This window comes from Emydura macquarii, unplaced genomic scaffold (assembly GCF_026122565.2).
Source record: "Emydura macquarii macquarii isolate MOO-44397 ecotype Brisbane River unplaced genomic scaffold, CSIRO-AGI_Emac_v2 contig_212, whole genome shotgun sequence".
Classification (NCBI taxonomy): Eukaryota; Metazoa; Chordata; order Testudines; family Chelidae; genus Emydura; species Emydura macquarii.
In genome coordinates, this window is record NW_027130349.1 from 11,348,050 (window position 1) to 11,360,837 (window position 12,788).

Consider the following 12,788-nt stretch of genomic DNA (forward strand, 5'->3'; position numbering starts at 1 on the left):
AGCACACCCCAAGCACTATCCCAGGAGAAGCTCTAGTAGCTTTCTTCCCAATGTGATCTTTTACCCACACAGACTCTGTTATCCATTCCATCACTTCTAATTTCTTTACAGTCTACCGTCATTGATACACAATGCTCCACCACCTTTGCCTTTATTTCTGTCTTTTCTAAACACCATATACCCTTCAATATCTGTACTCCAGTCATAACTACTATTCCACCATGTTTCTGTTGTTCCTATAATAGCTGGTTTCACTTCCTGCACCAGTGGCTCTAATTCCTCTATTTTGTTACCCAGGCTCCTAGCATTGGTGTACAAACATCTTAATTTTTGCTGTTTGGTTTCACGGACATTCCTTACCTGATTTGGCACAGTCATTCTACTGCCAGTATCGCCTATTAGACTGGTGTCTACACTATTCCTCTTAATGTCCATTCTTCTATCCACTACTGTATCCTTTCTTACTTCATTTTCTCCCTCTCGATGTTAAAACCAGGCATGGAGATTACTTGGGCATCTCCCCCAAATTCCTAGTTTAAAGCTCTCTTAATCAGTTGTGCCAACCTCCATCCAAGAAATCTATTTCCCTCCCTGCTCAAGTGAAGTGCATCCCAGGAGAACAGTCCTCTGTCCATGAATGCCTCCCAGGGGCCATACATCCCAAAGCCCTCCTTATAGCACCACTGCTTGAGCCCTCTGTTGATCATCATAATCTTTTCACGCCTTTATTGTCCTCCTCTAGGGACAGGCAGAATTCCACTGAAGATCACCTGAGCCTCAATTTCCTTAAACCAGCCTAGCATAGTCTCCATTGATATGTTCCAGCGAGAATCTAGCCGTATAATTTGTTCCCATATGAAGGACAATCAGTGGATTCTTTCCTACTCCCATTAGGATCCTCTTTAGCCACATCCCATATCTTAGCACCTGGCAAAAAACACTCTTGTTCTTCAGATCAACTCTGGTTACAGGCCTTTCTGATCTTCTCAGAAGGGAGTCCCCAATCATATAGACTTGCCTTTTCCTGGTAACGATGCAGTTCTCCATCCTATCCCGTTCTTTCTGGCTGCAAGTCCTCTTGCCTTCTATTCTCCCTTGCAATCTTCTGCAACCCAGACTGTATCTGGGGCTCTTATTTGGTAGTTTTTCCATTGGCTCATCCACTCTTTGTATAGGACTAGCTGCTCTTCTCTTCTTCCTTGCCCTCCCATCTTCAATTACTGCCTACTGTGCCCCTTCTTCATTTTCCAACTCCCAAACCTGTTCCTGAGCTCTATTTCTCCTTCACTAGCCCATCTTTTCCTCTGCTTAGTTCTCGTAGTCACATGCTTCCACTGGCCACTTTCCTCACCCAGCAGTCTCCCCTCGGAGGAGACACATCAACAATTGCTGTTGCATGCGAAATATGGTGGATCTACTGGTAAATGATCTTGCACTACACAAAGCAAAAGTACAAAAGAGATTCTATGAGGCAAACACATGTTGGCCAACTTCCTTCATCCAAAATACATAGGAAAGAAACTGTCAGCTGAACAAGAAGAAATTGCAGGTCAGTGGTTACTCAAAAAATAGCAACTTTCTGCCATATTTACTTGTATTTAAAGTAGAAGAAGCTCCATACCCAAAATCAATGTTTTCATCTGCAGTTAAGGAAAAAGTTTACACCTGAATATGGTGAAAAAATCTAAAGAATGCTGATATTTCATCTAACTTCATAGACTTGGTGGTGCAGTTGCATCAGTGTCCAGCGAGCTCAGCAAGCAAAGAACAAATCTTTTCAAACTTTGAAAAATCCATTCAGAACTGAGGAATAGGTTCAGTCTATCCGCTACATCAAAGTTGATCATCTATTACAGAATGCTGCTTGGCCAAAATGGACCTGAACTAATAGTCTGCAATTCTGCATGTTTCAGCTTGCATAATGCTTCAAGCCTACAACTCTGCATTATGGTTGTTTTCATATAATCAATGTTATGACACATTTCTCAAAAAGTTAATACTGAACCAAAATGTGTACAGACATCCCTATGTTTAGTATTATAATTACATGACTACTACAGTTTTACTACTTATTTGTACAAACCTAGATTAATCTCTGAATCTACTGCTTTATATAACCACAAATTGAATATGTAACTAAAACTAAGTGTAATGTGGTGTGTATTAATTAAACAGTTTTAAAAATAGAGAGTGCCTTAAACTGGAACTAACAAGTTTTTCTGGGGAGGTAAGCATGATTGTACCTGGTAAAAATTACCTCTGGTAAATACCATGCCGCTATCCCTGGCCAGGGGAAAAGGTTGCCAAGGGTTCTTCAGCTACAATAAGATCATTAAAGTTGGTTGAAATTTTTTGCATGGAAAATTTTCCCATGAGAAAATATTGATTTTTTTTTTTTTGAAGAATTTTTATTTTTCCAGTTGAAAAATCTAAAAGGAAAAATAGAGACAAGGTGGATTAGGTAATATCTTTTATTTGATCAGCTTCTGTTGGTGAGAGAGACAAGCTTTCATGCTTACACAGAGCTCTTCTGTCGACCTGTTACTATTTAGACTGATTTTTCAGAGACCAAAATTCATAATTTACTTCAGATGATTTAAAATAAAGAATGGTCTGATTTGCTTAAAAGGCTATATAGTTCAATTTTAAAAAATCTTTACAGTTCAGACTAAAATGCCCCAAAGACTTTCTTTTTTTAAAAGCTCATACCAGTATCTTGAAATGATCCAATGTGATAGGTTTTCCTTTTGAAGATAGAGAGGTACTTCTTTAGATACCAGTGCTGCAGTTTATATGTCATTGGAACCCTGTGTTAGTCACTGGGGCTCTGCATGGGTACAGGGATCTGCCCACGTACTCAGAAGCAGAATCAGGGTCTTAGTGATAAAACCTTTTAAATCCAGAAAATTTCTCAGATTTAGAGACAAGAAATAAAACAAAATGAAATGTTTCCTCTTTTTGTAATACCTCAGATGGGATTTTTAATTTTATGTCTGAGGAAAACTAAAAATAGGATTAGTGCCTTGCCATTTACAGGTCCCTGGCTGCTATTTTAATCAGGGCAACTAGGATCAATTTGGACACAAAGTTGCAAACTGCATAACGGTGTAATTAATGTATACTTTTGGATGTTTGAATATTTTGTATTCTATCTGATGTCCACTTTGAGTATTCTTATTAAAGACTAAATGTAGCAGCATTAATTTTTGATAACTTTCTAAGAGTGACTTAGGATTTTGCAGTTGAGATACTATGAAATTTTATTATTTGAAATTATCTGTCAAATCAGGTTATTTATTACTGTAATGAAACTATATGATATAGGGTAATGTATCCTGATAATGAGTGCTATAAAGAGCATAGTATTGTTCTATACTTCTATCAGGTAAGATTAAGAGCCTGGATTCATGGATCAGACCTCACTGTTGTTACAGAATCTCTTACTTCAAAAACCTAGTTAGTTCTTGTCTATAGTAAAAAGAAAGTATTGTGCAGTTATATATTTTTCCTTTAACTCCTAATACAAATTTTCATAGTTGCTGGCCTACCATTTAATATTAGAGACCCAACTTCTGACATGTATGGGTTAAAATTCAAGGTGAGATTTTAAATGCTTGCAAACTCATTTGAAATATATCTATAAACACTAAACTATCTAATGAGAATGTCCTTATTAAAATATCCTGAGTTTTTTCTTTAAAAACAGCTTTAATGAGACCATATCAGGGGGACCAGATAATCTCCATCCAAGAATATTAAAGGAACTGGCACATGAAATTGCAAGCCCAATAGCAAGGATTTTCAAAGTATCTGTAAACTTGATAGGTCGTACCCAGTGTCTGGAAAATTGCAAATATAGTACCTATATTTAAGAAGAGGGGAGGTGGATGATCTGGGAAACTACAGGCCTGTTAGTTTGACCTCAATTATATGCAAGGTCTTAAAACAAATTTTGAAAGAGTAGTTAAGGACGTAGAGGTTAATGGTAATTGGGATAAAACACAACATGGTTTTACAAAAGGTAGATCATGCCAGACCAACCTGATCTTTCTTTGAGAAGATAACTTATTTTCTAGACAAAAGACATGAAGTAGATCTAATCTACCTGGGAGTGTGCTAATAAAATTTGGATGACACAAAGTTGGGAGATATTAACAATATGGAGGAGAACCAGAGTATCAGACAAGAGGATTTGACAACCTTGAAACCTGGAGTAATAGAAGTGGGATGAAATTTAATAGTGTAAGGTCATGCACTTAGGGACTAACAAAAAGAATTTTTGCTGTAAGCTAGGGATGTATCAGTTGGAAGTGACAGAGGAGAAAGACCTGGTTATATTGCTCAATCACAGGATGACTTCGAATAGCCAATGTGATGTGGCCATGAAAAAAGGCTAATGCAATCCTCAGATGCATCAGGCGAGATTTCCAGTAGAGATAGGGAAGTGTTGTTTCATACAAGGCACTGGGGAGTCCTCATCTGGAAATTTGTGTGCAATTATGGTCTCCCATGTTTAAGAAAGATGAATTCAAACTGGAACAGGTGCAGAGAAGGGCTAGTAGGATGATCAGCGGAATGGAGAATCTATCTTATGGTGGAGACTTGGCTAACAGAGCCTAACAGAATGAAAGATGAAGGCTGATATGATTGTTCTCCATAAATATACGAGAAGGATAAACACCAGGGATGGAGAGGAGTTATTTATGTTAAGGGCCAATGTAGGCACAAGAACAAATGGCTATAAATTGGCTATCAATAAATTTTGTCTTGAAATTAGACAATGATTTCTAACCATCAGAAGAGTTGAAGTTCTGGAACAGCCTTCCAAGGAGAGTAGTGAGAGCAAAAAAATCTTGTTTCAAGACTGAACTTGATAAGCTTATGGAGGGGGTGGTATGATGTGATTGCCTACAATGGCATATAGGTCATCCAGGAATACTATTAGTAAATATCTCCAACGAATGGAGATGGGACATTAGAGAAGGCTCTAAGTTACTACAGAGAATTCTTTCCCAGGATTGTGGCAGGTTTTGCATACATGCTTAGGATCTAACTGATTGTGATGGTTGGGGTTAGGAAGGAATTTCTCTCCAGGTCAGATTGACAGAGACCCTTGAGGGGTTTTCACCTTCATCTGCAGCATGGGGCAGAGGTTCCTTGCTGGCTTGAAGCAGAGTAAATGATGAATTCTCTGTAACTTGAAGTCTTTAAATCAATATTTAAGACTTCAGTAACTCAGCACAAGAGTATGGGCCTACTGCAGGAGGAGGGTGAGGTTCTGTGACCTGTGATGTGCAGGAGGTCAGACTAGATGGTCATGATGGCCCCTTCTGTCTTTAAAGTCTGTGAGTATGAGTCTACAATCATGTTTTGATACGTTTATTTCCTTCTTTTCTTGCAGCACAGAGATACTCCTGAAAATAACCCAGATATTCCATTTGATTTCACACCTGAAAACTATAAGGTATGGAGAAAAGGCCCTGTTAAATATGCAAATCTGAATCTTAAGTAAGTGTTACAAACAATTTTTTTTTTTTACTAGAGAATAGAAGCAATAGTAAACAACTACCCAGAGGGACATAGATCTGCAGCTGTGATTCCAGTACTAGATCTGGCTCAGAGACAGAATGGATGGTTGCCCATATCAGCGATGAACAAGGTACTTAATGTTTTTTTAAAAATCATCATTTTTACTATTTTACTTGAGCTAAATTTTAGCTTTATTAATAGGATGAGAAAATTAGAATTTCCATACCAAAACAAGTTAATGCATGGATTTAAATTTGGCACAGGATCATGAGAATCCCATGCCAATTTCATTTTAGAAATTTCCCTGAAGGAGAATCCTGCCTCTGGGAATGTTTCTGAGTATCATGCATGCCTAATACGAGAAACTCCAGAAGTAGCAGCTAAGCAGAAAAGTGAATGTTATTCAGACTTGCTGTGATCTTATGGAAGAAGTGACATGCAGGTTGAAGCAGAGGTGTCACACTATTTGCTGCTGATGGGAAAGGAAAGAGAGACAAAGTACTGGTTTTCTTCAGTTAGGAAGAGAGAATCCTATCTCTGCTGTTGCTGAATGCGATACTTTATCTGGAGGAGGTGGGAGAAACTGAGCTCTAGGCTATGTCTACACTCTGAAGTTAGGGGTCTGATTGCCTTGCTCACATACTCCTGCTAGTTCTCATTGATTTAGCATAAGTATAAATAGCAGTGTAACTGTAGTAGCATGGGTAGTGGCAGCAGAGGTCTGGCTGACCCACTGGTTGCAGGTGGGTTTTCACTGTGTACAACTGTCTAAATACAGCTATTTACAAAGATAGATTCTCAGACCTGTGCAAGAGAGACTGGGGCAAGCAGGATTCTGTCAGAACTCTGTCTGTTTTTTCTGTTGGATCTTTGTCAAAATAGAGCTGCCTTCACAGAACATTTTGATGAATTGGTATTCTCCAATGAAAAAATACCCCATTGGTGAATTTTTGATCCACTCGAATATCAATTATGTTTAAGGCCCAACTTGAATTTCAGGATGATTGTCTTAAAAATTGTGGCTTAGTTGCAGAGAAGCTGTGGAAAATTCTGGAAAAGTAATAATGGACCTTAGTATTTGCGATTTTCTGTGTGGGCTGCCCTAGGCTAAGAGTGGGGGCTTCTGCTGTCAAAATTGCAATGGAAGCTTAATATTGAGAAATCAGCAATTTCTGCAATATTGCAAGTTAAGTAGGGCCTTAATTATGTTGTTCTGAGAACTCTGAAGAGCAATGTTAGTTGGCTTTAAAGATCTTCCACAGCATGGCTTCAGTTGAAGTAATGTATCAGAAATGTCTACATTTTGTTCATAAATCACCCAGAGTTTTGCTGGGAATACTCGAGCTGTTTTAGCGCGTCTCCTCCTATGCCACTTTTAAGACAGAAAAAACCTTTCCAAAATGTCTGTGGGAGGGGAGTCATATCAGAGAAAAACAATGTCTTATGGCTTTGATAGGTGATCACCGTATCACTTGAGCAATTTTTACAATCTTCTCAGTCACATTTGCCAGATTAAATGACACTAAGATGTTTTTATTTTCCTTTTTGTTTTTATGTATGGAGCTCCTATAACTCTTTCACTACTTAGGTGATCATTTGTAGTATCCAGTTTAAAATGAGGTTTGCTGTAGTGTGGAGGCTTGGAAACAACATCATTCAGTAATAGTTATTTTGTACCATGACCTAGTTCTCCAGTGTTTCCACTTTTCATTCCAGCAAAGAATTATTTTTGATGTTGTCATGCTGTCTGCAGTGGCTCATGACTGTGAGTGCTAACCTCAGAGCAGACTGTCAAGAAGCAGGGCAGAATCTCCAGACTAGTTGTGCATGTTCTATAATTAGATTTCACCAATCCAGTAACAACTGTGAACACCTAATGCACAATCACAGTCTTACCTTTGAGTCATAGACAGGAATACCCTAGGGTATTCCTGTCTATCTTGCCACCCGAGGCAAGCTTGACTTTGTGATAGTGGCTTTACACCAAAAATCACAACAATATTCAGGTTACTCCCAGTCCCAAAGGACCAGTCACTTTCCCAGGTCAATTTGCACCTTAGATCTCTCACCCAAGACAACACTTGTAGCCAGTCCTGAAACAAACAAACTAAAGGTTTATTAACTTCGAAAAAGAAATGAGTTATTTACAAGGTTAAAGTAGGTAAGCATACACACACAAATGAGTTACAGTTAGGTTTTGAAAGGTAATAGAAACTTCTGTAGTAAGCAGACGCTGATCTTCACTATTTTTCAAGCAGAGGCCACTCCACCTGCTAGGGAGAGTGGGAAGAGCTACCCCCTCTGCTCTTCGCGATCCCAGGACCCTGCAAGGTGGTGAGTGAGTAAGTCACTCACTCACTGGCTGGCCAGCATTGTGTGGGGTAGGGGATCTGAGTCCAGCAGCTGAGTTATCACTGGAAGCAGTGGCCACAGGAGCAGAGGGGACGCTGAGGGAAGCGTTCACCTCTAGCCTCGGTGATGCCATTGCCGGAGGGAGGAGGCAGGGGGGAATGGCTGCTCCCCCAAGTCATTGGGAGGCAAAGAGGCACTGGCCAGCACTGAGCACTTCCCTCAGCACCTCTCCCACTCCTGTGGCCGCTGCGCCCAGCAGTAACTCAGCTGCTGGCTTTGGCTCCCTCTGCCCCACACGGTGACCTGCCCGGTGTCACTCACTGCCTCGCAGGGCCCTGGCTGGGAGCGTGGAAAGTGGAGGAGGTGGCTCTTCCCCCTCTTCACTGGATTGGTGGGCTGCGTTGCCCAGATGGAGAGCCCCTCCTTGCCCCGCACAGCTCTGTCCCCTTTTCCAGATGTAGGGGAATTAGTCAATTAGTCAGGGAGCCACAGTTAGGGTTGATGGGAGCCGCCACTGGCTCCCGGGCCTTGCAGTGCACTGAACAAGAACAATGCACTCTATATCCTTTAGGGCTAACCCAGGCAAAACAACTGGGAATTCCTTGCTTATGCTTGGAAATCCTCACCCCTCAGAGTTCAAGCAGCATAGGAATAATAAATTCTCTGTCACAGGCATTTTTATTCCCTTTCCCAAGCGTTCAAGCTGTGATAGGATGAGGGCTTGGGCGTGTACCCTCTTCAGGGCTCTGAGGGAAACAATCAGCATAGTCTTTTGTCCACAATGGCTTGTCTGATGGCTGTAGACCTTTTGTTGGGGAGGAATAATGCCTCTTCATGGATGCAAACCAGTATTTCACACTTGGTGATGTTTATTTCCTGACTGGATTTACAGTTTCAAACATTTTTACAGTTACAGAAGAAACACTTAAGTATTCCCTTATAGCATGGGTTACAGATATCATATGTGAGATTAAAACGTAGCAATTTACAAACATTTACTAAACACTAAATGCATTGTTACAAGTCTCATACCTGTTTTAGCATGCTAACATACAGGTGTGTCAGATTGGTGTCAGACTGAGGCCTTGGCATGAGTTGACTACACAGATGTCATTTTGTTTGTTTGGATATATCTTTAACTGTTTTCTTTGGGATATCTATGGTTGGTTGTTGGTAAGTCAGCGATGTGCCTGGTTACTGCTGATGAGAAGGTTCAATTGTTGAGAACCATGGACTATATAAATTTCAACCTGTTACTTATCAAAGGTATGAGAGTCATAGTGACAATCTGTTACAATGGCTATCTTCAGAGCACAAGAATGCAGAAGTAATTTTTGTATTATTTCAGTTTGTAAACTTCTATAAGGTACTGAGCCAGAATTAATATAATCAGTGCTTTTGAAAATACTGTATTTAACTGAAATTACTCCACTAATGCCCTAAAAAAAATAAAAAATCGTGTTTTCTTTCCCATCCTATAGGTTGCTGAAGTTTTACAGATGCCTCCTATGAGAGTATATGAAGTAGCAACTTTCTATACAATGTATAATCGGAAGCCTGTTGGAAAATACCATATTCAGATCTGTACAACTACACCTTGCATGCTGAGAGACTCTGATGGCATACTGGAAGCCATTCAGAAGAAGCTTGGTAATGATATTATATTTTCTATAACTATTTGTGTTTTTACAGATACAGAATGTCATTTTCTAGGCTTACAATATTTTACATTTCACCTATCCAACAAAATCTTTTTAAATGAGGAATTGGTATGGTGTGATGATAAAAAAAAGAAAATACATACACATTCATAAGTGAATTCTTTGAAGACTAAATTTTGAAACACTTTAGATTTGAAATAATAAAGAATAAATACATTTAACAGCAGAATAAGATAAAAGTGTGAGGGTTGGGGAAAACTATTGCCCAGGAGTGCCCATTGATGGTTTTATAGGCAATTTGTCAAAGAATGAGTCTTTCCTTTTTTAAGTTAAAATGTGAGCCTTGGAGACCTGAGAACATTCAGATTATCCAATCCCCCTGAGGGTGAGGCATGTTCCTTTGTGTCAATGTGATCAAAAAAATTAGAAAAAGGGGTCTCAAATCAAGTTATTTTTTATGTAGAGCATTTTTCTCTAATGTAGCTGTGCACCACGTTTTTTTCTTCAGTAGTCCAAGTAATGTTTGAATATACAGTAAACCCTTGCTATAATGCCCTTCGCAGTAGCAAACCTTGGCTATAGCAAACCTGGTTCCTGGATCTCAACTCCAGCCCTTGTGGGAAGTGGGAAAGGGAGGGGGACCCTGAGGTTGCAAACTGTGTGTGCATGGGGGTGGGGGGCCTATAACAACCAAATGGCTTGGATCCCCAGGGGTTTGTTTTAGTAAAGTGTTCTGTATTTTAAATCAAGGACTGGTGTTGAAGCCCTTGCGTAAAGTAAAAAATAACTGTTTCCAACTTAATAGGGATTTAAATGCATTGATTGATCCCTTATTTTTTTCTAGTAATGTTTCTTATGTGAAGACTGTCAGACATACAACAGGGATCTTAACTAGCTAGGTTCCTGTCAGCATTCCTTAGATGCATATCCTTAATATTGCAACATATGGTTCAGTGTGTGGGGAAGAGACACTTGCTATAGGAGTGTGTTACTAATCTTTATTTAACTTAAATGGGATAATGGGAGTATAATTTATAAATCCTTAATGGTAAAGTAAATGGAGTAATTCCTGCCTGTATATGAGGCAGTGATGTCTTTTTTTCCCCTTGTTTTTGTGTGGGAGGGGAAGGGGGCGGCAGAAAGGCATGCTAAGTCATGGACTTGTATCACAGGCTATTATTATTAGAGGAAGCACTTGATACAAACCACTATAATTAAGGCAGTAAAGCAGTTTATTGTAACCTTTTATGATACACGCAAATTTCCAAAACATGCACTTTTTGGCTGAAATTTTCCATGCTTGGTCACTGTCCAAAGATGAATTTTTTTTAAGTTTGAACAAAATCCCTTTCAGTTTTAAAGGAGAGGAAAAAATGTTTTTCCAGTGTTAAAATTGTCTAAGTTTAGATTTGTTTTTATATAGCTAAAGTTTAAATCGTGTCAACACAATACTCATTGAGAACTTTTTTGTTTTCCATCTCATCCCTCCTCCAAACCAAGAAAAGAAATTAGTTCTTGGTTTGGAGGAGGGATGAGATGGAAAACAAAAAAGTTATTTGGGAAAAAACACTTCTAAACCAGCTCCATGAGCATCTGTGAAAAATTTTAGCAGAGCCTAGTGAAGCCCCAAGCATTTGTGATGTCACAGTGCACCTTTTTCCTCCTTAGTATGACAGGAACAGGGACTGCAACTTTCATGCTTTCAGTGGGAAAACTGACACGAGAGAGATTGTAAATGTCTTGCTTTAATACCCACCTCAATTACCTAAAATAATTGCCTTAGCATTAAGGACAAGAAGAAAACTGATACTGTACAAAACATTTTTATTTCTCAGTTTTAGGATGTTTACAATACTTCCTGCATTCTACAATATTCCTCAAATTCTAAGCTTTCATGAAAAAAGTTTTGATAGCAAAGATAGTGTCCCCAAAATGTAAGATATAACTCTCTGTAACCAAACCAGAATGGCAGGAAATGGTGTGAAATCAACACTCCTTCACTCCATGCTGTGAACTTTACAGTCTCATGGGGCCCGTTTTAATAGTGCTGCTATTAAGCACAGATGACTTCTTCCCCTCTTAGTTGTTTTAAACAAGGACATTGAATTAAAAATACCTATAATGATTCAATATTAAGATTGCACAGATAAAGTAATAAAATCAGGAAATCAGTGCAGTGATTGCCTAACAAGATTGTTGTTATAACTGTTCACATTTGTGTCTTACATTTCTCAAACAAGTGCTATATATACTCACCATAAATTACAATACAAATGCCAGCAACTAAACAGCTACTAAAAACAATAGCTAGTGCAGCCAGAAGGGCTCCCCCATCAAACAATCAAAACAGCTAGGACTTGGCAAGGTGTCCTGAAGGTAAAACTCTCCCACCAAAAAGTCTTTGGCTTGTTAATCAGGGGAAGAAGGATCAAAAGCTGTCCAGTTATATGCTTTGTCTCCAGCCACAAGTGATCATATGTAAGAACTCACAGCTCAAGAATCTCAACTGATGTTTGGTGTCAGTTTAAAACATAGACAGTTTCAAAGATACACAGCTCCCAAATCATGAAGGACTTTATAGGTCAAAATCAGTAACTGGAATTGCACCAGAAAACAAATTAGAAGCCAGTACAATCTCGAGAGTACACATTAATTTTTCCAGTTGTCTTGCCTTATAATAGTGTTGTGCTTGTGCATATGTACACAAAATATCATGAATGCTTCTTGATAAATATTAAACCTCTTGACAGACTTGCTATAATGTCTTTGAATATATGCTGTATGCTTTTAGTAGTAATGTAGCTATATTTGACATAATGAAAACAGACTGTGTAGCTATTATCCTGGTAGAGAACATAATCTTTGTAATACTTAGTAATTTTGGATCTTTAGTATTTTAAAAATTAGTTCTTTAAATATTAAGACAAAACCTAAGTGGTTGATATAATTGTGTGGCTTTGACATGAAGATGACATACCCTTGTTTGTAACCTACTATCAAAATGGAATTTGTTAGGATAAAATATGGTTTGCAGTGCTCTTTGTAGTTACCTGAGAGCTACATAAAAAAGTACTTCATGAGGCTGTTCCAGTGAGTATAGTTTGAAATGAAATAATTTCACTGCTACAGCTGTCGTTACAGAAATTGACCTTATTCACAAAATAATCTTTTATTTCTTCCCGGCTGCTGTTATTCATTCACTTTTATTTGCATAGTTTCATTGTAATAATTATTAACCCATTGATA

General features: G+C 38.7%; 1 protein-coding gene across 2 annotated transcripts in view; it reads left to right on the forward strand.

Moving 5' to 3' along the window:
* Window positions 1-12,788, forward strand: part of NDUFV2 (NADH:ubiquinone oxidoreductase core subunit V2) — a 34,562-nt gene that overhangs the window by 13,356 nt on the left and 8,418 nt on the right. For both annotated transcript variants that reach the window (XM_067547695.1, XM_067547685.1), the window contains exons 3-5: window positions 5,402-5,464; window positions 5,543-5,659; window positions 9,363-9,531. In XM_067547695.1, the coding sequence (XP_067403796.1) occupies window positions 5,402-5,464; window positions 5,543-5,659; window positions 9,363-9,531 (349 nt within the window). The remainder of the gene's footprint in view (window positions 1-5,401; window positions 5,465-5,542; window positions 5,660-9,362; window positions 9,532-12,788) is intronic.